Here is a 21,804-nt window from a genome sequence, read left to right as displayed (position 1 = left end):
TACAATGACCTTGTAGCAGGTTTACTAATACGCATCTCGACAGGAAATGTTCCTCACTCTACTCGAGCCAACTGTGAATCTTTATCTTCATTGATAAACACACCAACTTTGGGAGCATTCATCAAACATTTAGGAACGAGAAGCAAGTGATCTCAATATAAGGGGTATTTGAAATCAGAATGGCGCCCATTCTTTTGTGAACGCTGGGAAAAGTTAACTTCAATTTTCATCAGACGATAAAAACCTATTTTGTTCGCAAGGATTAAATGTACCGACAAAAATCGCACAAGAGCAAGCCTTGATCGCCACAATATGTCTCGCAGATCCCTTCCACGATGTGCAAGTGTATTTTTAAGCACAATGAACTTTGTTTTGGCCATACAATAACCAGGGAACTACTGGTTCCTCATACGCCTAATACATAAAAGTAATTCTTAATTAATCTAATACATAAAATTTGTAGTGACTGCCGCACTAACATGCCAACAGTATATACTTATAAGCACCTCGAGTTAATTCCTACATAACAAATACCTTGCATAGCGATGTTAATTTTTTTGCACCCCCCGGCAAAAACTGGTTATAATCTATCGCAGCAGAGTTTCTCATGTATTTTATATAAAGTTCTTGGAAAAGGGGGCAGGCGAATAGGAATACAGGCGAAAACCAAGGTTCTAGTTTGATACTTGCCACGATAACAAAGAGAGCTGGTCCGACAAACGCCCAAATTGAACCAGATCCTATCGACAACCAACATCTGTGAAGATATAGAATACAGAAATGATCAAATTTTTACTATGAAGTATAAAGGAACGACTACAGGTTACAAACAAAAATATTAAAAGAGCAGGCATGCACTGGCGATAATCATAAATCATCTCGTCACATTACAAGACTGTTCATGCTTTCGAAAACTCTCCGTATTACACGTACATACATTCAATTTCACTGCAAGTTACTTGACTTTGTTTCCCTGTAACTGCACATCTTCATAGCATTATGTATTAACGAAATGAAAAAACTTACACATCTGTCAAAAACGTGAACAGCAGAGTTTCACTCTAAATGTATGGTATCAGATAAAAATACATTGCGACACAGACATGGTATTTTGTACCTGCCAGTTTACTAACAGAGTTACCGTGGCACGTGTTTGGGCATGTATCGAGGACAGTGTAAAATATTTACGTTTTCTTGTCTTCATAGACGTCGTATTGGACAGCCAGTGTAACTCCGACAACGATTAAAGGTACCCCTGAAATTGAAAAAAGGCATGTGAGGGAACTTGATGAAGTTCAGAGTTCAGAGTTCAACCAAACAACAACAATGTTTACGTCAGACTTAAAGCAGTACATAAAAGTGAAAAAAATATTCACCCCAGCCGATGGTTGTAAAGATTGATGTCCTCACGCCTTTACTGAATGCTGCGTTGGTTTTCACGTACAGAAGAATTCCTTCAACCATCATCCACACAAACACCGCCATCCAAGAGTAATGGATAATGATGGCCACGGTCTTGCACAGTCCCTGCACAGAGATGATAATGATGACTATATATGACACAGTAAAGATTAATTATTCATGATGAAATATTCATATATTTATATTTAGATGTATTTATTTTAATGTATGGAATAAAATAATAGAATAACACATGTACTTTAGGTCTATGTGTATATATGTAAAGATATCTGTTTATATATAAGCATTATGATGTGTTCTTAGTGTTGTCATAATGTCAGATATGTATTAACAAAGCGATTTGTAAATGTCATAATATTCTTATCATCGCAATTCATATACCCACAGCCGCTTTTCTGAAAATGTCTGCTGAAGTTGATATTATTCACATGCTTCAAAAGTCCTTTTACTCCAAAACCTTGATACTTTTTATAAAATTGAATTGAAAAGGCAGTATCAAAGATTTAATCTCAATGGAGGCTTTCGTAAGCAGCGTTGCGTTGAAGGGACAGTGGTAACAGACGGACCGGAACCTACATCAATACAGCATGCCAGTCAATATGATTTTATGATCTCAGCGGGTCGTAGTGGTGCGAAAAAGTCGTCTATATATACGATCGAGTTTTGACTTAAATCGTTTAAGACAAAATGTAACATGAGTCCTCTTCGTGGTTCGGCTCTTTCCATAATATTAATTGCCGGTTTGCTTTAATAGAGACTATAAAGTCAAAGAAAATATCAACAATTTCTATCGGTGATGCAGAGAGAAAATGACGATTTCATTCCGAGTCGAAGGACAGCCAAATGAACAAAGAAAACAAGCGATACAGACCAAGACAATTTGTAAAACTCATAATTTATGATTCGAAAGCGTAAAATGCTCTTTTTCTCCCTTTAGAAAGTGTTTCGTGGACTCTTGAAAAACCGATAATTCCCGGATGTTGTTCACGATGACTTGCAAATTTACGAAGCAAAAGTGCTAGGATTTTAAAATCCGACCCCAACCACCTTCTTTGCGGTTTTTACTTTCCTTCTTGACTTCTAGATGCCACAGAAGTCAACTGGTATAGTTATAAAATTGAGTAAATTGAAAAGAAAATGATTTTGAAATTTAGCCGGGATTTGCGAGAGTGACTAATGTTTATTGGCTCTAGGGTCTTTCAGTCTAACTGCTGAAAGGTCTAAAACAACAGTAGATTAGTTTTCAGGGTAAAACTCTTTTTTTATCAAGGGGAGAAAGGACTGTTTAGCAGTTCCCAATCCATGAAGTGCGCCGGCATAAGTATGCCTGACTCTACACTATATTGTAGCCATCAATTTTAAGAAAAAGGTGCCCCAAAGTTTCAACGACTTTCTTCTTTCGCATCTCCAAAGTAATACATCTTTCCGCTGACTCTATTTCTACAGCAAGAAATCACATGTGAACACACGGTGTACATTCTTTATAAACCTAACTACTGTATGGACGAGAGAATTTTCGGACGTCGATTAGTTTTACTTTCCACGAATGCGGTTATGGAATCACATGCTGCAGCAATATTTCAGTTCATATAGAGTGAATGCTGCCCAGAACCATTTGAAAATGAAGACAGGCACTTACCGGCCCGTGTTCTTCAAGACCGAACAGAGTCATAGAGAGCGCCACCAGCAACGCCAAGGCCAGATTGGCGTGAATGATGATGCGTTGAGAGCTGTATAATCTGAATTGAGAAAATCTTCGTCAAGAACATGGGAGACTAGCTGTCACGTAATAACACTTCGTTTGAGGATGCCAATAGTGTAAGAAACTTGCGAGTGTAAAAGTTGACAACTTCGTAAATTGGAACAACGTGATATTGTCTGCTATTATTATATTGAATCCAGCTGAATATTCCCTAACAAGTACCCAAGGGCAATGGAGATCATTGGCCTCACATTATATCGAAAAACTTCTTTGACTTCAATGTTCTCCGGTTCTGGGAAAAGCTAGCTGTAGATATTTTCCGACTTCCGCTAAAGGTGTCCCTAACTCTACTAGTAGCATTGTGGGTCACGCTCGGATGGTAATTGTGATAGAAAACACGATTGGAACTAATTTGGGATAATTGGATGGTGAAGTTATGTCTGTTCAATGTACAGATGTAACCTTATCTGCTTTTCTTTTCAAGATATACACTTGTGTTTATGAAATAATTTTTTTACTATAACCCAAATGGGATTCGAACCCCCACACACACTTCACGGCAACATCGCCTAGCTGCTAGGCCTCACACAAAATTTGTAATATTGCAACAGTCAGCCATAGGGCACCTCACACTTTTGAGAAATTTGAAAAATATGACCATCTAATTATCCCAAATTAGTTACAATCGTGTTAGAAGTAAACTTTCGGATTCCCTAAGAGCAGTGTAGAGAGTGAATCATGGGTACTTACTTGAGGATTCCATAGGAGGCAAGTGTGAGAATCAAACAGATGATTGACGTCACTCCACCGATGTACGAAATATAGGTCAGCAGGGAGATGTGGTCGTTCTGACAATACAGAAAGATTTAGCCTTTCTTAGTATTCAGTAAGCTAAGTGGATTTGTGGCGTTATTAAATTCATCAAAATTTGAGACACCAAGTCTTTACGTTCTTTAATTCACATGAAGCCTTGCTTAAGATTACAAGACTTTCTCGAATTAAGCTGATAACACCTAATATCCCGTCATTTCCCCCAAAAAAGTTGTACAGTCGCGTTTCTGCGAGACTCGGTCTTGGTGCGAAAATTAGGTAATCTGGTCAGATATAGTATGGCAATATTTAGATTTTGTCTCGTAGCTAACTAATGATGACAGTATATTACCTGGAACTCCACCACTTGCATCAACACAGCAAAGCTTGTCATATGATTGCACAGACACTTTGTGATGTTTTCATCTGAAGCGCCATCTACGGTGACACATCCGTCATGTGACCAGACACCGCCATATTGTCTGAAGGTGAATAATATTCATCTTACCGTTAAAGAAGACACTTTTCGTAAACCTTTTGTCTCTGTCTTATACAGGGATGATTATATAACATCGATTCTAAATTCTAATATGATGATGTACATGTTTTGTTATATGAAGTCAGAATTGCTAATCATGATAATGTGCAGCGACTCGGAAGGTTATATCTGATCGGTAGATTTTCATTATTACAATAGCTTATAGTAAGGCAGCTGAAACTAGGACTTTCGTGCACCTGATTAGCTGTTTATAATGATTCAACAACAAAGAACAATAACAATAAAGTTCAACCGACCAATTGGCCGAAAGCTTCGGAGATGTTGCTCATTAGCCCGATCAGAATAAAGGGAATGTATCACCTGTTGACATCCATTCGCCAGAAGGAACATTTCCCCGCGTAGTCACCAGTCTGTAAGGAAGAGACAGAGGATAAACGCTGATCATGCAAGAGTAGTGTTGAAAGATGTCCACAACGGGGAAAAGATTGATGTGAAATAATTATTATCCAAAAAGATTTTACGTGCGTGAGGTAATAACACACTATTAGTTTCAGGTCAGACAAATTATGGTATACAGATGGTGCTGAGCCATGCATTCTTAAGCATCGTAAATGTTATTTTATGCATTTAATTCATTTTATTACTGGCCTCACTCTCTAACAGAACTATAAGAAGTATGGTTTGAAAACCTAAACTCTCTTATTCGTATTTGGTATTTTCCAAGTAATTAAAGTAACCACCAAAACAACCAACAGTAGCAACAACAACAACAACAACACAAGCAACAAGGGCTTATTCATTTTCTGGGTCGTTAAGAAAAGGCAGTTTGATTGTGTCACTTTTTTCTTCCCGTAACCATGTGAACACTGACCGTACCACTAATATAATCTCTGGCGTATCGTCAAATATCAGGGTAGATTCTAATCTACCGAAAATTACCGGTATTATCCATCTGTAAAAAAAGGTCAATTTTCTACTTTCAGATCTCCGGGTCGACAGGAAGGCGACCTTGATTAGTGCAAAAGGAAAACGTTCGAAACTAGCTGAGTTTATTAGCCTGAGTGGTTATACAACTAAGTTAATATAAACCGTAAAAGTATCAACTTCTATTATTTCTCATGGGAAATACACACAGGAAATAAACCTTCCGCAATTACGTAAATTCTGAAATAGAATTGCACTTAATTCGGTAACAACTCCGAAGTGTGTGTCTTGACTCGGTGATGAAATTAACCGGGAGAACACGCTCACCTTATTGTGCGAAAACGTCATCACTAATTGGTTTTCGTCGGACAGGGCTACTTGGCCGTCGAGCGCACGTAGCGACGCCGACAGAACATCGCTGCCGATGTAAGTTTGGTCGTCGTTGGTTGGAAGGTCTGAGACCGGTGGCATGATGGCTGACAGCGTAGGGTACGCAATGGCGTTGAATGTAGCTGTGGAAGGAGTAAATGACAAAACAAATCTTTTGCTTTGATTTATTTATCATTTGTTTTGCACGTATAAAAAAGTTAAATGGAACATCAAACTCGTACATGGATTATACAAAAAAGTCTTTCTCTATTGTCCACAATGAAAAAAAAAGACTGACAGACAAAAATATACCAAATGGAAAGACATACCATCACAATGAAGAAAATATGTAAACAATCAATTAAAGAGTCCAAACATACACACTTGCGAAAACATTGACAAGAAAAATGGCATTTCTGTTGGTATGATATGCAATACACCTTAGGGTGTAATTTTGCTGCAGTATACATACGACCAAAGTCAGCAAACGGTAATCATGCTAATGTTTAATTTAGTTGTCGCAGCGCTTAAGATCCACGCAGCTAACACGAAAAATTGTTAACATGTGTACATTACGGCACACTTGTAATGTTATAACACTAGAAATACATACACGTTCACACATAATTCCCCTCTACATAAACTCATATGAGCCAGCCACACATATCAGATGCATCAAGCAGCGAATAAACTCAACACCTATAATGCAGATACTCTTACTTCAACCCATCCATTCACAATCTATCCATCAATCTGTCAGTCTATCTGTCTAGTCATCCGTTTATATATTCAAGTGTCCATCCATACACATCAGACCACCCATTAATCCGTCCAACACCCATCAATTAAAATAGCTATCAAATCATCCAACAATCCACTAGTCTGTACATCTAACTAAGCAATCTCACAAACATACAATATTCACCTACCGTCTAGTGACTGGAAAGCGCCATGCGGTACGTGAATATGGATGTCTCGACCTAGGATATCGAAACTGCACGAAACATTGCCTTCGTGTGAACTCGGCAATTTGTATGCGTACATGACTGAAGGCGAAAGAGAGTAAAGGTGTTACTAGGAAGGTGTAAAATCCTGTTTTTGCGTACCAAGTACCATCTGCGTCTAATTTAACGTTGAGAACAAGTCCTGAAAGTTCACTGTCAAAGAAACAATTAGAGTGTGTGTTGCTGTCTGTCATTCTACACGAGGATACTTAAAGTACTTATATAGTGTTCAGATAGTTTGCTAAAGCAGCCCGCCAATTGGAAACATATAGTCTGAGATTTACGCCGATGGGCATCAAATTCAACACTTTATTTTCAGTGGTTTAGAATGCATGGTTTTCATTTGAATATCTGGAAGATAAGAACTTTATTGAATGATATATCTCCTATAAATTATTGCAATCGACGTGTGGTACTTGTTTTCGCTTACCTATGTTCGGATAAATGTATTCCATTGCATGTGGCTCTGTCTGTTGGTACTCGGCGACAAGTTCCGCAAAATTTTCCATGAGAGATAGGAAATCTGAGATCAAATTCGGATGAATCTGTCATAAGATAATGCAAAATGCATAGTCATATTAATAAGAACAGCAAGCTGACAACACTACAAAATCCTTCTCTTTTGTGGAAATTAATTGTCGATACGATGCTAAAGAACAAAATAGAAACATAACAAGCCTCTAGGCTTTTATAGTAAGGTATAACGTCGTCTGCATTCTTGATTTTTGATCAGATACATGGACTTGTCAACCACTGAATGTATTTTGTGATGTGAAACATACCAAGAACATTGACAAAGGGGAAAAAACCCACGTTTCCGGTAATCTAACATCGTGTCTCAATCCCTCCAAAAGTAACCTCGTTTCATTTCCTTGTTTTCAATGCAAAGAATTTGCCAAATTCTGCTAAACGGTCACAGAGTTCACGAATTAGTAAGCTAACAAAAATTATTCCTGATTGACCTACGTTTTCTACAAAGCAATGATACCATCGAAATACGCATATATGTTTGCTTTTCACTATAGCTATATTCGTTTCCAACACAAAGACAGCCTTTCCTACCTAACTACCCATTCACCTATTGACGCACTCATCCATCTACCAACACATACTCATATACAAACCCTCGGTCATCAAACTCCGTAATTAAATTCGTTTGACTCACACAGGAATTCTGTTTGTACGAAAAACAAAAAGGAACGGTACTCGGAGCGAGTGACTGACACTCCAACGATCAAAATTATTAGCTAGCGCGCGATACGTCAATGTTTTGCCAGAGCCATGATCAATAACCACAGGCACTGATATTGAAAGTAAACCCTTCCAAAATCTTGACCGCAGGGTGCCCGAAAAAATCACAATTTCAATCAGTGGCAATAATTGAAATGTTTAAATCAAACGCTTTTATTATGTCAGTTTGTACCTATACGCTGAAACTATATTTTCATTAGTTGGAGCGCCGTAGGGGTATGCCGATCATGGATTGACGTTGTCAATAAATACACAAACCGACGCAAATAGTTCATTCGACTCTGAGCTGTCTTATAACCAAACTCATTTCGGGTACAACAAGCTGACGTGTTCTGTCAACTGGAAACTAGATAATGGCTACTTCAGAGTCACTTTCATCGCAAAAAACTTGCACATACGACGTAAACCCCGTCGTAGTAGTATTCTGGAAAGGTAAAGGTAATTTCTTGCGCAGTCTATTAAACCAAACCATCAAAATGATCCCTATGCATCTAAAGCAGTAAACTGTAATTTGGTCGCAAGCGACTAGAGTTTCCCCCAAACAACAGTGCATTGACCTGTTCCGTATCGACTAAGGGCGCAAAGGGGAAAGCCTTCGGAGCTAGTCGTAATTCATGGAAGGACTACCTCCACATCTTTTAGCGTTTAATGTGTTGCGACGGCAGTATGTTAACTCTTTTAGACACGCATATCTCTCTCTCTCTCTCTCTCTCTCTCTCTCTCCTCTCTCTCTCTCTCTCTCTCTCTCAAACGTGCTTCTCTCTCAGTTTGTCTTTATCCCTCCCCTTCCTACCTTGCTTTGGGCATCCAAGAAACCGATTTATTAAAGTTGTAGTAAGAGGTATCCTTCCACTGAATTATACATTTTACAGTATTGTTGAGAAATGTAAATGTTGGTGGAGAAAATGACTACAGGTCACGATTTCCCCTACAACAATTTACAAAAGCTCATAAACGCTTTTTCTTTGCCGTATGATCACCACCTATCGGCACAACACCAAAGTCGCCGAATTCTATGCCTTACGACCTATTCAGCTTTATTCCGACCTATCAACTGAATACACGAAAAAAGATTTCCACACTAACAAAACACTCGCCCTCTTCAGTGCCGCTGATACGAGATATAAAAATGCCCACACGTCCTTCATGGAAAACTTGAGAATATCCCTATTGTGCAAATAGCTTTCTTAATCACCTATCTTCAGATAATCTATCCTTTCATCTGCAGTTATTTTCGCTTTAGCACAGTGTCTTTGTCACTACATTCAATTAACTTCATAATTTACGAGGTTCTAAAAGAGCTGTTAAAAATTTAAATATTTTCCTCTTTATGAACTCATACAGACAAAGGCGAGATGTTTCTGGTCATCCAAGTCGATGCATCGGTCTCTGAAAATCCTTTACTCACCTCCATGGCGTATCTGCAGACCTGGAGATTTTCCGTCCCGAGGATGTTATTCACAATGGACATGACATTCTGTTTTGAAGAAGGAAAGAACGATAAAGGTATGATAAACACGACTGTCCTGTGTGATCGAATGCGCTAGCTGATCATGGCTTTTATCACATGGTATTATTGTTACCTATACATGCATTTATCAAATCCAACAAATCTCTTCTTCCAACCGTGATAATTGTCTGGGTGTCTGCCCTATATGCTTGTTTCCGTTAAAAACTAACTCCTTATTTAGCGTTTCTTGCCAGATTTGTTTTATTTTCGACAGTTGAGCCATAATCCGTTTAAGTTGACGAGACAGCAAACTCATCGAAACGTATAAACACAGAATTTGCTAGACAAGTATAATGTAATAAACTAATATCTTTACAAGATAAAGGTGCAGGACTATTTGTTTTTTTTTCTAATTTATTTTATAGGAACTTATACAACTTGCGTCCCGTGCGGCTAAACACATAGAGGCGGTTAATTGACGACTTGGGAAATTCTTGCTCAACACGAGCATACCATTTCGATGCTACAAACGGATGAAGAACCATAGGTTAGAGGGTGTGGCCTTACTTTTGTACTGTTTTCATCCTTCGCTGCAAAGTCCATCACTATATGAATTATTTCTAGAACTTCTAACAGGTCCTCGACTGTGAGCACTTGACTAGGATGGTTAAATTTGCTCTCGACTAATTGCAGTGCGTACCTACAGCTGTCGATACCCAACGAATTACCGAGTGCAATAAGCGATTCTTTTATGGTCATGAGCGGTGTCATCTGTTAACGATAAATAGATAGATAGATAGATAGATAGATAGATAGATAGATAGATAGATAGATAGATAGATAGATAGATAGATAGATAGATAGATGGATGGATAGATGGATGGATGGACAGAGACAGACAGGCGGACCGGACGGACGGACGGAAAGACGGACAGATTGAGGCAGTAAGACAGGAACAGGGGCAGAAAGATAGACAATAATGGGCATTCAAGCAGAGACATACAGGCAGGCAGTTAAAGTCAAGATAGTAACAGATGGACAGAGAATGACAACAAGATAGACAGAAGCAGACAGGTAGAGACGAACAGACTAAGATGGAATATCCAAAGCGTAATCAAATCGTAATCAAAATTGTAATACAATAACGTTTGGAGTTTACATCCTTACAGTTTATATCCCATCTACCTGTAACAATATATTTTGCTGTTATCATGATTTCGATATGTTTGACGTGAATTTCGTGGCGACATGCATCATTCAACTAATCAATCCTTAAGAATACAGCTGTGGTCGTGTATAGTTATCAAACAACATTGCATCTTTATTTCTGCAGTGCATGTAGTCAAAAATCTAACACACCCATTGATTCTGTATATTCATAAATATTAATTCATTTATTCATTCATGTTATTCTATCATTTATTCCTTCTCTCGTCCATTCATTCACTCACTCATTACCATATAATGCATTGTACACTGACCTGTGTTATCGGGTTATACTCTGAAAGACGAAGGAATAATATACAGTGTGTAATTAGAGAATAAAAATCTTAAATAAATTATGCACAAAAACTTAAAAAAATCAATGTGACTTCGGAACATTGATTTTCAAAATAAACAGTAAACTTGAGGCTATAACTGTTCTTTGAATTAGAATGGCCGCTTTACTGAAAATGCACAACCCAAATAAGTATATTGCTCGGCTGGGCAAATGCAAAACAGATCAAACTCTTTTACCCTCTGGCTGTTTCTCCAAACAAAACTCAACCACTTACCCCCAGGTGCATATTCGCACACGAAGCGTTCTCGTTCAAAGCAATCAAACGTTGTGTATACAGCCGATCCGTCGCTTTTTGTTGTCATGACGACACATTTCTTAGAAGCTGAGTTAAGCGGCTGATTGGCATCATCCCATTTGTCGTGATAGATTAATTCAGATCCATCAGTCCACAAAAATGACAATGAAGTCTCGTGATAATTTAATCCAATCAGGTATGATGAATTTCCTGGCGAAGTGAAAAAAGAATATTTTACTGAAGGCGAATGATTAGCCAATCACGCAGTACAAATACCCTGGGGTAGTATTAGTGTTTGTTGATGAAAGATACACGCATTATTGCTGATTAAAGAAAGATAAATGATGCAACCGAGTTTTGTTGATCTATATCCTTCACTTTGACTAATTGCAGAGCAAGGAGGTCGGCTGTGGGGTCACGAGGTCATACAAATATTTCAACAAACCACCCCGCCTCATCAAAACAACTTTTTCTAAAGACTGATAGCTCTTGAAACTACCTTTTCCTGTATTGTAAGAAATCCACTCAAATTCATCTAAACTCTGGATGTCGAGTAGTGAACCCCATCGTTCTGCGTAACAGAAGGTCATCGCTTCGGCGAAACTTCTTACTTCTTCGGCATTTTCGTAGAACGCGTAACATCGACTATTATGGGATATCCCGGCTGGTCCGCAAGGATGGGTGTTTGCTAGAAAAGGAAATATTGCAATTGTTTAGAAACTTACTTCTTTTAAACAGTACACTGCGATTTTTGAAGGGAGGGGGCTGTTGTATTCGTAGATACTTGTTCAAGCGTGTAGGGTACGAGAGAATAAATATTTCATATCGCGCCTTGTATCCAACCGAATATGTTCGCTTGGGCTTAACAAATATGTTACAGAGAAACCCTCCTAAAAAGTCTATCTTTTAACTTTTGTCATAAACATGTATGTTTTCGGCTGAAAGGATATCAAAGAAAATGTTACAGATAGACTCTCTCAAAGAAGTGTGTCTTTAACTTTGTCTTGAACATGTAGATGTTTTTTGGCTAAACTGATATCAGCCGGCAATTCAATCCATGGGCTCGGAGGAGTAGAAATACCCTTTCACCAAATGGTTTGAGCTCGGTACGATGATCTCTGAGTGAATGTTTTATTGAAGAGATCTGTTGTAATACAACATGATACATTTCAAGTACTTACCATATACTAACACCTCACACACAGAAAGCGGCGTACCGGAAGTGAGCTGAAGACTGACGTACTGACCCTCTATGACGTCACCACAGTGTTTTAAAACGTCACTTCCGCCGGCCATGTCATGGGATGCAATGGTGCCACAGAGTTGATTCTCAGTGAAAGTTGACACACTGTTCAAGCCAATACGAATTTCTGTCCCAACCAGAGACGTGACTCCTGTATGGGGAAAGATATCTTATTTTAATTGTGTGATCTCATGCAGTTTTGGCAAGGAATTTGGAGTGAACATCTGAGGAATAAAAGACTAAAGGTTATACCTTTTCAGAAAGGCTTATCAAGCCTCCTCGAACAATTTCACATAGTTTTGGTGTTAACCTTTGCTTATCATAAACCTGCTCTGGTCGATAGGACATGAATAAGTTTTTTTAAGGACAGTAAAGTACTTGATTTCAAACATTCAACGAGTAATAGGTTTGAAATTACTGAAAGCTGGAGAAAAGTGTGCAGCTCAAATTTTGCACATCATCACAATAATCAGATGTTAAACTTCGGTTCAAATCCTTTGAGGTGCTAAGTCATACTAGTCTTGATGGTTGATAGCTCAGGACGTTAACAAAAATATTTAGTAATTACGAACAAACGCAAATGATTTGAAATGGGTTATTTTATTAACCCTTTGAGTGCCAAAGTCAACTTTTGTTGACTTCATAAAATATAGTACCGACAATTTTTTTTAGATCAAGACAATTTCTTTCACTTTTCCCAAAATTTTGTTAAAAAATTGTAGAAAAATTGTTGAAAAGTTGTGTCCTTTTGCTCCAAAATTACTAAAACAATTACAGAAAAATTCATGACAATTGTTAAAATGTTGCACTAAAATTTAGGTGGGAAAAATTACAGCTTTCAAAGGGTTAAGGAAGAAATTAAGGCAAATGTGCCTCAGTGACAGATAATCTCACTCTCACACTTTGAATACTTTTTTGGTCTACTAACTGCGATTGCTACTTTTGAATCTCATTAAGTAACTATAGTTTACATCGGCTAAATTTTGTGAAAATCGAAAATTTAATTTTCGAGGCGTGTAAGACCTCGAAGCAGTCTTTTAAAACTGTCTTGGAACTACAATATTTGTTCACATCGATTTTCAATAAGGTCTAAAGAATCTCCTAGCTACCCGCCAACCATGTTACGATCTAGAACCTTTATAGGCATCTTCAGATAGTTACGTTTAAACAGATGACGGATGATGTAGCTACATATATCAAATTTATAGATGTCTTTAATACCTAGATCTAACGATTTGACGACGGCCACTGCTATCAGCTCGTACCGTTCTCCAATATCAACGATCCACCAAGGGTTTGCGTCGGTTCCCGTCGTCGCACAGACATCGGACAAACCACTGAAAGGCAGTGCATCGTCAACGGCTTTCGATGCGATCCCAGCAGCGTTAGATCCGGCGGACTGAGTAGCAGATTTACCCTTCGCTAGATTATCTGCCAACGATGAAAAATATAGCGAATAAATACAGTTCGGACCTCATTCTACGAAATACTTTATAACAATCAAGGCAATATTTAAATTTTCATCTATGATGATCAATACCATTGAAAGTGATCCGTTGGATTTAGAATTGTCAGGTAGGATTAAGGGTGATGCGGTGACAGATCTATTTTTTCACGGGAGATTTTCATTTATTACGGTAAGCAATCATTAAGTAAAACAAATCGTAGATAAAGATGTTCTTGCTAACTTAAGCGCTAGCTATTTTAGGATTTACCCTTTTCTCGCTAGAAACATCCATCGCAATCAAGTTGATCTAATACAGTAAAGCCCCAAAGCATGTGTAACACGACGTAATTAAATATCCTTGACCATACGTCGACCCCGAAACGACACGTAAACAAGATCTTTACTTGCACGTATCGCAAAGACGTTGAAAAACATGCTGAATTTTACCGACTTCACTTGACAGTGATAATGCAAGTCACATTCGAAGCAATTATCTGGGTAACTTGAATTGAAATAGGTTAGCAATAAAGTGTCAAAATGGGTAGTTTAATTTTGTATATGAAGCACTGGAACCGATATGTGCAAGAGGCAGATTTGCAATTATTTTACATTCCACAAGCATTTCGTACTTGCGACGTCTTCCTCTAGCCAGTTTGTAGTTTTGGCTGAGTAAACGCCAAACGACAGAAATTATACCGCAAGTTTAGACCAATAAAGTTTGTTTAAAAACATGTGGCAAATTGGAACATTTTGATTGTTTTGATTATTGTTTTTTATTGTTTGATTCATTGTAAGACATTAGAAAATTTTACGTTCGGTGAATTCATATCTCAATAAAAAGGGTGAATACAAATTATTTGAAGATCCATTAATTGTCAAACAAACCCCATCACAGTATACTTCGGTTGACATGTTCTCGTTGGATATATCTGAGTCGCATTCATGATCAAATACAACTAATTCAATTTCGTTTTTAGCATTGGGATCTTATTACAACTTGCAACGTTTTACAGTATACTACTCAATACTTACTTGATGGACAGCCGTATATTTCCAATCGCAATGCTGGGTCACCACCGGTAATAACTATCCGCACGAAGCGAGAAACGAATACTGTGGAGAGTTCGTGAACGACCAGGATGTTGTCTGCATAGTTGCCTATGAACTCCTGATTAAAATAAAATGATATTTATTTAACATACGTCGTATGGTAAAATGGATGCAAAACTTTCGAATACTTGAATAATAGTTAGCCTTTCAACTTTGTACAATTATTTCATATTTTACTTAACGGTGTGTACCCTGACACCACAGATATAAAACGAATTGAATTGTTGTTTTGCTTGTAAGCAATGCTTACAAAATGTCGATCATGAATGGTACATTGTACGCCTGTAAAATAAGACATAATTTCCTGCCTTTTCGTATTAATGTCACAGCGCCGTATAGATCATTGTGATATGGTTTATAAGATATCAGACATTATAATTTACCTTAGTGACTTTTCCATGGACACAACTCCGGACTATAGTTAGGACCATTTCGCGGTGTGCGGCATTTAACATTCAAATGCAACGTGTCTTTGTTCTTTCCATACCACGGGTAAAATTATCTCAAACAAAAAGCTCGTTGTAGCGTCGTAGAGATACCGTCTGAATTAAGGGGAATACTGCAGCTTGCAAATTTTCGAATTAAAAACTAGGATGCAGGAAACGTTATCAAATATCTTACCATTTCTGACCCATCTTCGGCATATGTGATAAAATTACTTCCATCGTAGCTGTATTGGACTTGGTATGACGTGCTACGTTTCTCGGTCGAGGTATCGCCTCTGCTTTGTGTGCCAATCTGGTAAGAACGACAAAAATTCAAAGTTCTCCAGACATCAAATCACAGACAAAAGCAGCACATCCTGAGCCGAAGACTTTTTGTTTTATAAATTCTGCGTCTCGGTTTTGTTGGTGAAAGTTTTGTTCATCAATTAATCAAATACGTCGCTCTGCATTTTTCAAGGACGTGAACACTTATAGTGTATGCCACACACGTAGTCCTATAACAAGATACTTCAATAATACGTCCGTCGTGGTATCGAATAGCTGGAAATAATTACCAGCCAAAAACGTTGAACAACCAGTGATTCGAAAACGTAAAATTGTGAAATTTATTATTTAGTTTTTAGAGCGGGACAATATGTTAGACATATGCTCTTTTGACAGTACCCGTATGTAATGTAAGATTGCTCCTATAACGAGTCCCATATGTAATATTTGATTGAGAAAGAGTTATAGAGCCTTAAATTCAGTAGCGATTCATTCAACAAATTTATTGTTCCCTATCCCTTGCTTTCATTGCGGTATGGTGTACAAATACTGTTAAGAACCGGCCATAATCTTTTGTCGAGACCCTGACAACTGCATCAGATCAATAACTATGGCCCACATGATGGTGTCGCTGAAACGTTAAACAAAGTACTCTCTGTAGTTTACCGAGACTGTGGAAGACATGCCAACACAATCACGTAGTCTTGGAAAATGGCACAAAAGTATCGATTCAACGGAATGTTCGTTCATTTTCTAAACACTTTGTTGATCATTAAGCTAGATGGTTTTGTCGAATCACCGACAAGGGTAAATCTGTTTGTAAATGATCTCGGTCATTGGCTCAGCGCAACTACCTGTAAAATATTTGTGGAACTAGCTGATTATATATTTTGATGTGTACATGTCTTGCAAAATCAAATATTTGAAAATGCCCTGTAACCTCATCTCGTCCATCTGAATGAATCCCATGCAGAGTATGCGAGATCACCGAACAATCATATTACATGAACTGAAATACAACTTACGCCAGTAACAACAGACAGTTCACCAAGGTCAACTTGCAGCCATGTCGAATTCTCGGCCTGGTCGCCAAGCCAGCCCTCGGAGGGCGTCCTTCGGTCATTCAGGCGGCCATATTGTCCTTGGTTCTCGGCGTTGCCGTCGGCAATTGAAGACTGAGTGATGCGTCCGTCGGGTATGCCATGGTTTTCCATCCCAAGTGGTGAGAAACACGCATTGCTCCCTGTTTGGAAGTATTACCACAAATTTTGCGGGATTTACCTTTTTATTTTGACAGTGTGTAGCTTCCTCTCTCCGCTCCACATTTAATTGACCTCATTAATGCCCCTTACATTTGGAGATCTCAGGCGCTCATGTAACTGTAACGTCTTGTGTTTCGCCCTAGGCATAGATTTCATTCGGAATTTGACTCTTTTCATGCATTTTAGCAACAAAATGTGCTTACTTTCGCAGGTTACTCCGCCCCATCCAACAGGACACAAACATCGGCAAGACAACAGGTCCATGGTACCACCGTTGGAGCACGACATCGGGCACACTGAAGGCAACAAGAAAATCGACAGTCAAGTTATGATAATGGAAGCAAGGCCGGTAGGTTTTGTCTGGCCTAATACAACAAAATTTTGCAGTGTATAGGATTCTTTTATATACATCTTTGTTAATATTTCACACAAGTTAACAAATTGATTACGCCTTCCCTAACCAGCTTTCTTGTACCCTAAGAAACCCTGCGACAATAAATAAGGCATTGAGATCACAATGTTTTATACCTCTAGCACAGACAGACAAGAGTTTCCCCACTTAGCAACTTCGGTCAGCTGGCCAGAGTAATATAGAATGTGTGTGTTTCAAAATCTAAAGTATCGATGGTTGGGGGGGGGGATGGATAAGCTATACCAGCAGTTCACTTTATCGACACCAGTTTCTGTTTCTTACCATTTCAAACAATTTCTTCTTTTCTTTTGCATGTTCAGAACTCCATAGCCCCATCTCGAGTTGAGAGGCATTTATGGCTGCACGCAAACAGTACATGGATTACTATTTAGTTACACGTGACAGGATACTTTGAGAGAGAGAGAGAGAGAGAGAGAGAGAGAGAGAGAGAGAGAGAGAGAGAGAGAGAGAGAGAGAGAAGGGGGGTTGGACGTGGAGAGGACAGTAACATAGGGAGAGACACAGACACAGAGAGACACAGAGAGGGGTTGGATGGCATGGATGACTCACCTATCCTCTCACTGTAGGTTTTCTTGAAATGGAAACTCGGTGTTGACGTTACTGCTGTCAAGTTTGAGAGTTCACAAATATTTCCGTCGAAGAGAAACGATCTACAGAAGAAGCTGACTTCGTTCAGACAGCGAGGCCTACATTCCTCTTCAGTGCCGACAAAATGAGTGACGTCAGCGGTGAATTCGATGTAAGTATTTTGCGTCGTAGTAAATGGCGCTTCAACATCTGTTGAGCAAAAAGCAAGAAAATACATTGTCTTCTTATTTTATCTATTATAATGGATTATCCTGCAAGATGATTTAGATCTCCAAAAGGAAGTATTTTGTGCGTTCGATGGAACCTCTAAAGTTAGTTGCACCTCGGGTATTGCTTTAAGTACCCTGAATTTAATACAAAAATGTGACCTTTCTTTCAGAAAGAAGAGTGCATATCATTTAGATAGAAAAAAAGAAAGGGTATAAAACCAATGCTGCTTCGTATCGTCTACTTACGTTCTATTCGCTCGCAAACAGCGCCATAGCTTGCACTGCAGTCCTCACTGGTCAGCTTGCTCGTGGACGAGGCTAGAGTGACACAGTTTCCGGTTTGTGCATCCGGGTCACCGGGAGTCCATCTGTCGGTATAACTTAAAGGTTCCATGTCTGCCCAGAAATATTTGCCTCGACCTGACGTGTCTTTAAGTGCAACCCAGTACTTCTTATCTACAAGAATAATCAAAATACGTTTAGCGCATTACAGCCGATATAATAATTTAGAGACGATTGCATGAAATGAGAGACTTGTTTTGCAAAGATTTCAATATTTTAACGCATGACAAGTTGATGTGCTTAAACTTCTAAGATTTTTATAAGAACCTTCTTAATAGCCTTTGTTTCTGTCCTGCGATGAGAGAAATCATCATGGGAACTTGATGATTATTAAATTATATCGAGAGTATTGCATATGCTATCGATTTTTTACTGTCCAGGCATAATAGATAAATTTTGACGGATATAGGTGGATAATATCCTTTGGCGTTTAATATTGGATCCAAAAGTCCGGCAAATACACCTGCAGCTACTGGCTACTGGCATTCATCATTATAAAGCATACATATTCTGTACACAGACAAGGATACAAACACAGACACACACACACACACCCCCCCTCTCTCTCAATATAATAAATATTTTATAATGGTTGAATTTTATGGTTTCTAAAACATATACGTACTAGAAGTGATCGAGTCGATCTCATTAAAGGCCTTCGACTCTAAATAAACCCTTCGACCCTTTTCAAGAAGAGCAAATCTAGTGCTATAGTTATGCTTACAACGGAAGCCCTTGAACTTTATTCAGTGACGTAGATGCCACGATAACATCCCAGGTAACATCGATCGCATGTTGTGGTGGCCACTTAATGTGTGAACTTGTCTCAGGGGTGTTGACATTGACGCTCGATTTTCAAAGTCACACCAAGTAAATGGCCTTGAATACGATTGAAACGATGATAAGCCCCAGAACTGCGTGCTAGACTTACCACCATCGAGCTGGGTGGCCAGCCAGTCAAACTCTTCTACTTCGTGGAGGTTAACAAGCTCTGCGTCGTAGTCTTGGAGACAAGCCACCTCGGCATCTAATTTCGGCATGCCACGTGACAAGACGAAGTAGCACTTTGCTCCTCTTCGAATACCACCAGTGCAGTCAACTGTAACATTTTGGAAAGATATGAATTGGGTGTCATTCTAGTTTATTGATCAATGAAGAAAGTCGTCTTTATCGAGTCTTTTGTTTTCGTCATCTTTTCAAATGCTCATTCTTTTTCAGATGTCTCAATGCATATTGAAACATTTTCGAATTGATTTTTTTTTCGAATTGATTTTTCTACCCTCGTTACAAAAAAACTTGCCCAGACCGTACGTGATGATTGTATGCAGAACCTCGAAGACTTTCGAGTTTGCATGCCTATAGAGAACGGAATGCTTTCATTTCGAGCTAAAACGTAATTACAGCTGGTGACCCACATCTGCATGCAGTCCGTGACTTGCACATTATTGAATCTATCGCCGATGTTTAGACAGCTGCGACTATGACATCAATACTGGTCCAATAATGATCGCATCCTTTCAATGAAAAGCATTATCAGGTACGTAAGGACATTTTTTCACTACAACATTAAGTTAAACCGTCCTATGCGATCCGTTTGAAAAAAATTATGATAAAATGAATAAGTTCAAATACTTAAGGAGCAAAACTCTGATACCTTTTCGGTCGTAGTGTGTCGACTGCTCGTTGACCTGCAGTGAGACTTCGTCGTCTTCCGCCAGCACTTCGTAAAGTCGGCACAGCCCGTCGTCAACGTAACTGAACGACGCGCAAGGCAGCGAATCGCGCTGAAGGCATGCATAGGCGCACTCCTCTTTGCTCACATAATCGAGTTCTACATCCACCATGGCGGGGTCCAGCATTGAGTTATCCCTTTCTACAAACTTGTCCAGAATACTGGCCGCCATCTATCCACAGAAAGGTAAAAGAAACGTGTAATCATATGAATACCGCGAATATAGTTTATACAAAGTAACCATGTACATATGGATGTCGATATTTGCTTTCAGATATAGTAAATTATGATTAATTACATGAGAGCAATAACAATATAAAGATGGCAGCTTCTGTAATATTATAATCATCTACACAGGCTGCAAAAATACTTTTTTTTTCTGGCCATCTAACCTTCCGGGGATCCAACTTTAAAACCACATCTTAATCCATCCATCCATCCATCCATCCATCACACAGATATTAGAGATAAATGAGAGTCTTTCAGGTAAAGGAAGACATTTTTTGCAAGTGAATATCTTTTTAAAGTCCCCAGGCATTATTTAGAAAAAAACGCGCTTGATGCTTCGTCATGAGTTATTAGGTTAGTTGGAAGGAAAAAATTAATTTGCATTCCTCTCTCGCGATATTTGCTGGTGGTGATAAGGCGTGTATTATAAAATCATGGAAGGGAAAATACGATTGTTCCTTGAACGTCTCTCTTGACACCGCTGCCATAAGAAAAAAAAACGAGAAAAATGATGGTTTTGGGTCCTGCTCACACAATTTATGACCTGACCGTGTGTGTAATTTTAAAATAATTATATCGCTTGTGTTTATTGTGAAGCGGAAGGAGAGCGGGAACGGAAATGGTGTGTCGAAGAAGTCATTAAACGATAGCTTTTGCACACTCCAACACTAATTATTTACTCTGGTGGTCAATATTGCAAGAATGTGCCAACCAGGTCCATAAATAAAGCTAGGAAAGGTCAACTGTGCATGGTACAACTATGGAAAAGATCATCAATAATCTGGATTTATGTACACTGAGTGTACTTCACGCACGTCGTAGAGAATCGACGTCGACGCAGAAACAACTCGTTCTCTTCCGCAAAATGACAATCATAGTGCCCGTACCCCGATTTGCGAAAACTGATGCACTAGCACACATGGTCAAGAAGCCCGAAAGAAGACGCTTTTGCAAAGTAAAATATTGCACTGTTCGCTTCAGTGAACTGCATTTTTGACGCGTTAACTTTCCTGCACTGCGGCGAGGTATTTTGTAAAAACATTTACTATTTTTTGCTACTTTGCCATATCCATCATTTATGAAATCGTTTTTGTAACTGGAAAATCAAATTGAGCGTTCACGTTCTCTGTCTCGTGAAAACCAAGAAATACCTTTACCGTTGACTTCTAACCTACACAAACGTCACCGGTGAAGTGCATGAATTCAAATTTCCGTGTGTATTTGTCCGTCTCAAGGGGAAAACGCGTGATAATATTATATAGACCAAAATATA

General features: G+C 38.7%; 1 protein-coding gene across 1 annotated transcript; it reads right to left on the bottom strand.

Annotated features, from left to right (window-relative positions):
• Positions 1-53: 53 nt before the first annotated feature.
• On the bottom strand, positions 54-20,475 carry LOC139127205 (uncharacterized). The gene is made up of 26 exons (XM_070693121.1): positions 20,226-20,475; positions 19,503-19,670; positions 18,476-18,685; positions 17,982-18,209; positions 17,203-17,295; positions 16,763-16,980; positions 15,649-15,765; positions 14,950-15,085; positions 13,692-13,901; positions 12,409-12,621; positions 11,727-11,915; positions 11,207-11,437; positions 10,913-10,932; positions 9,999-10,202; positions 9,390-9,458; positions 7,161-7,275; positions 6,656-6,772; positions 5,685-5,869; positions 4,794-4,843; positions 4,287-4,416; positions 3,875-3,972; positions 3,062-3,161; positions 1,377-1,527; positions 1,189-1,255; positions 687-757; positions 54-106 (listed from the first exon to the last, which is right to left on the bottom strand). The coding sequence occupies exons 1-26, from the start codon at positions 20,473-20,475 to the stop codon at positions 54-56; spliced, it is 3,693 nt and encodes a 1,230-aa protein (XP_070549222.1).
• Positions 20,476-21,804: the final 1,329 nt, after the last annotated feature.

Source organism: Ptychodera flava, chromosome 3 (genome assembly GCF_041260155.1).
Source record: "Ptychodera flava strain L36383 chromosome 3, AS_Pfla_20210202, whole genome shotgun sequence".
In the NCBI taxonomy this organism is placed as follows: Eukaryota; Metazoa; Hemichordata; class Enteropneusta; family Ptychoderidae; genus Ptychodera; species Ptychodera flava.
Note: the sequence above shows the minus strand (reverse complement) of the source record. Positions and strands in the feature narration are given on the sequence as shown.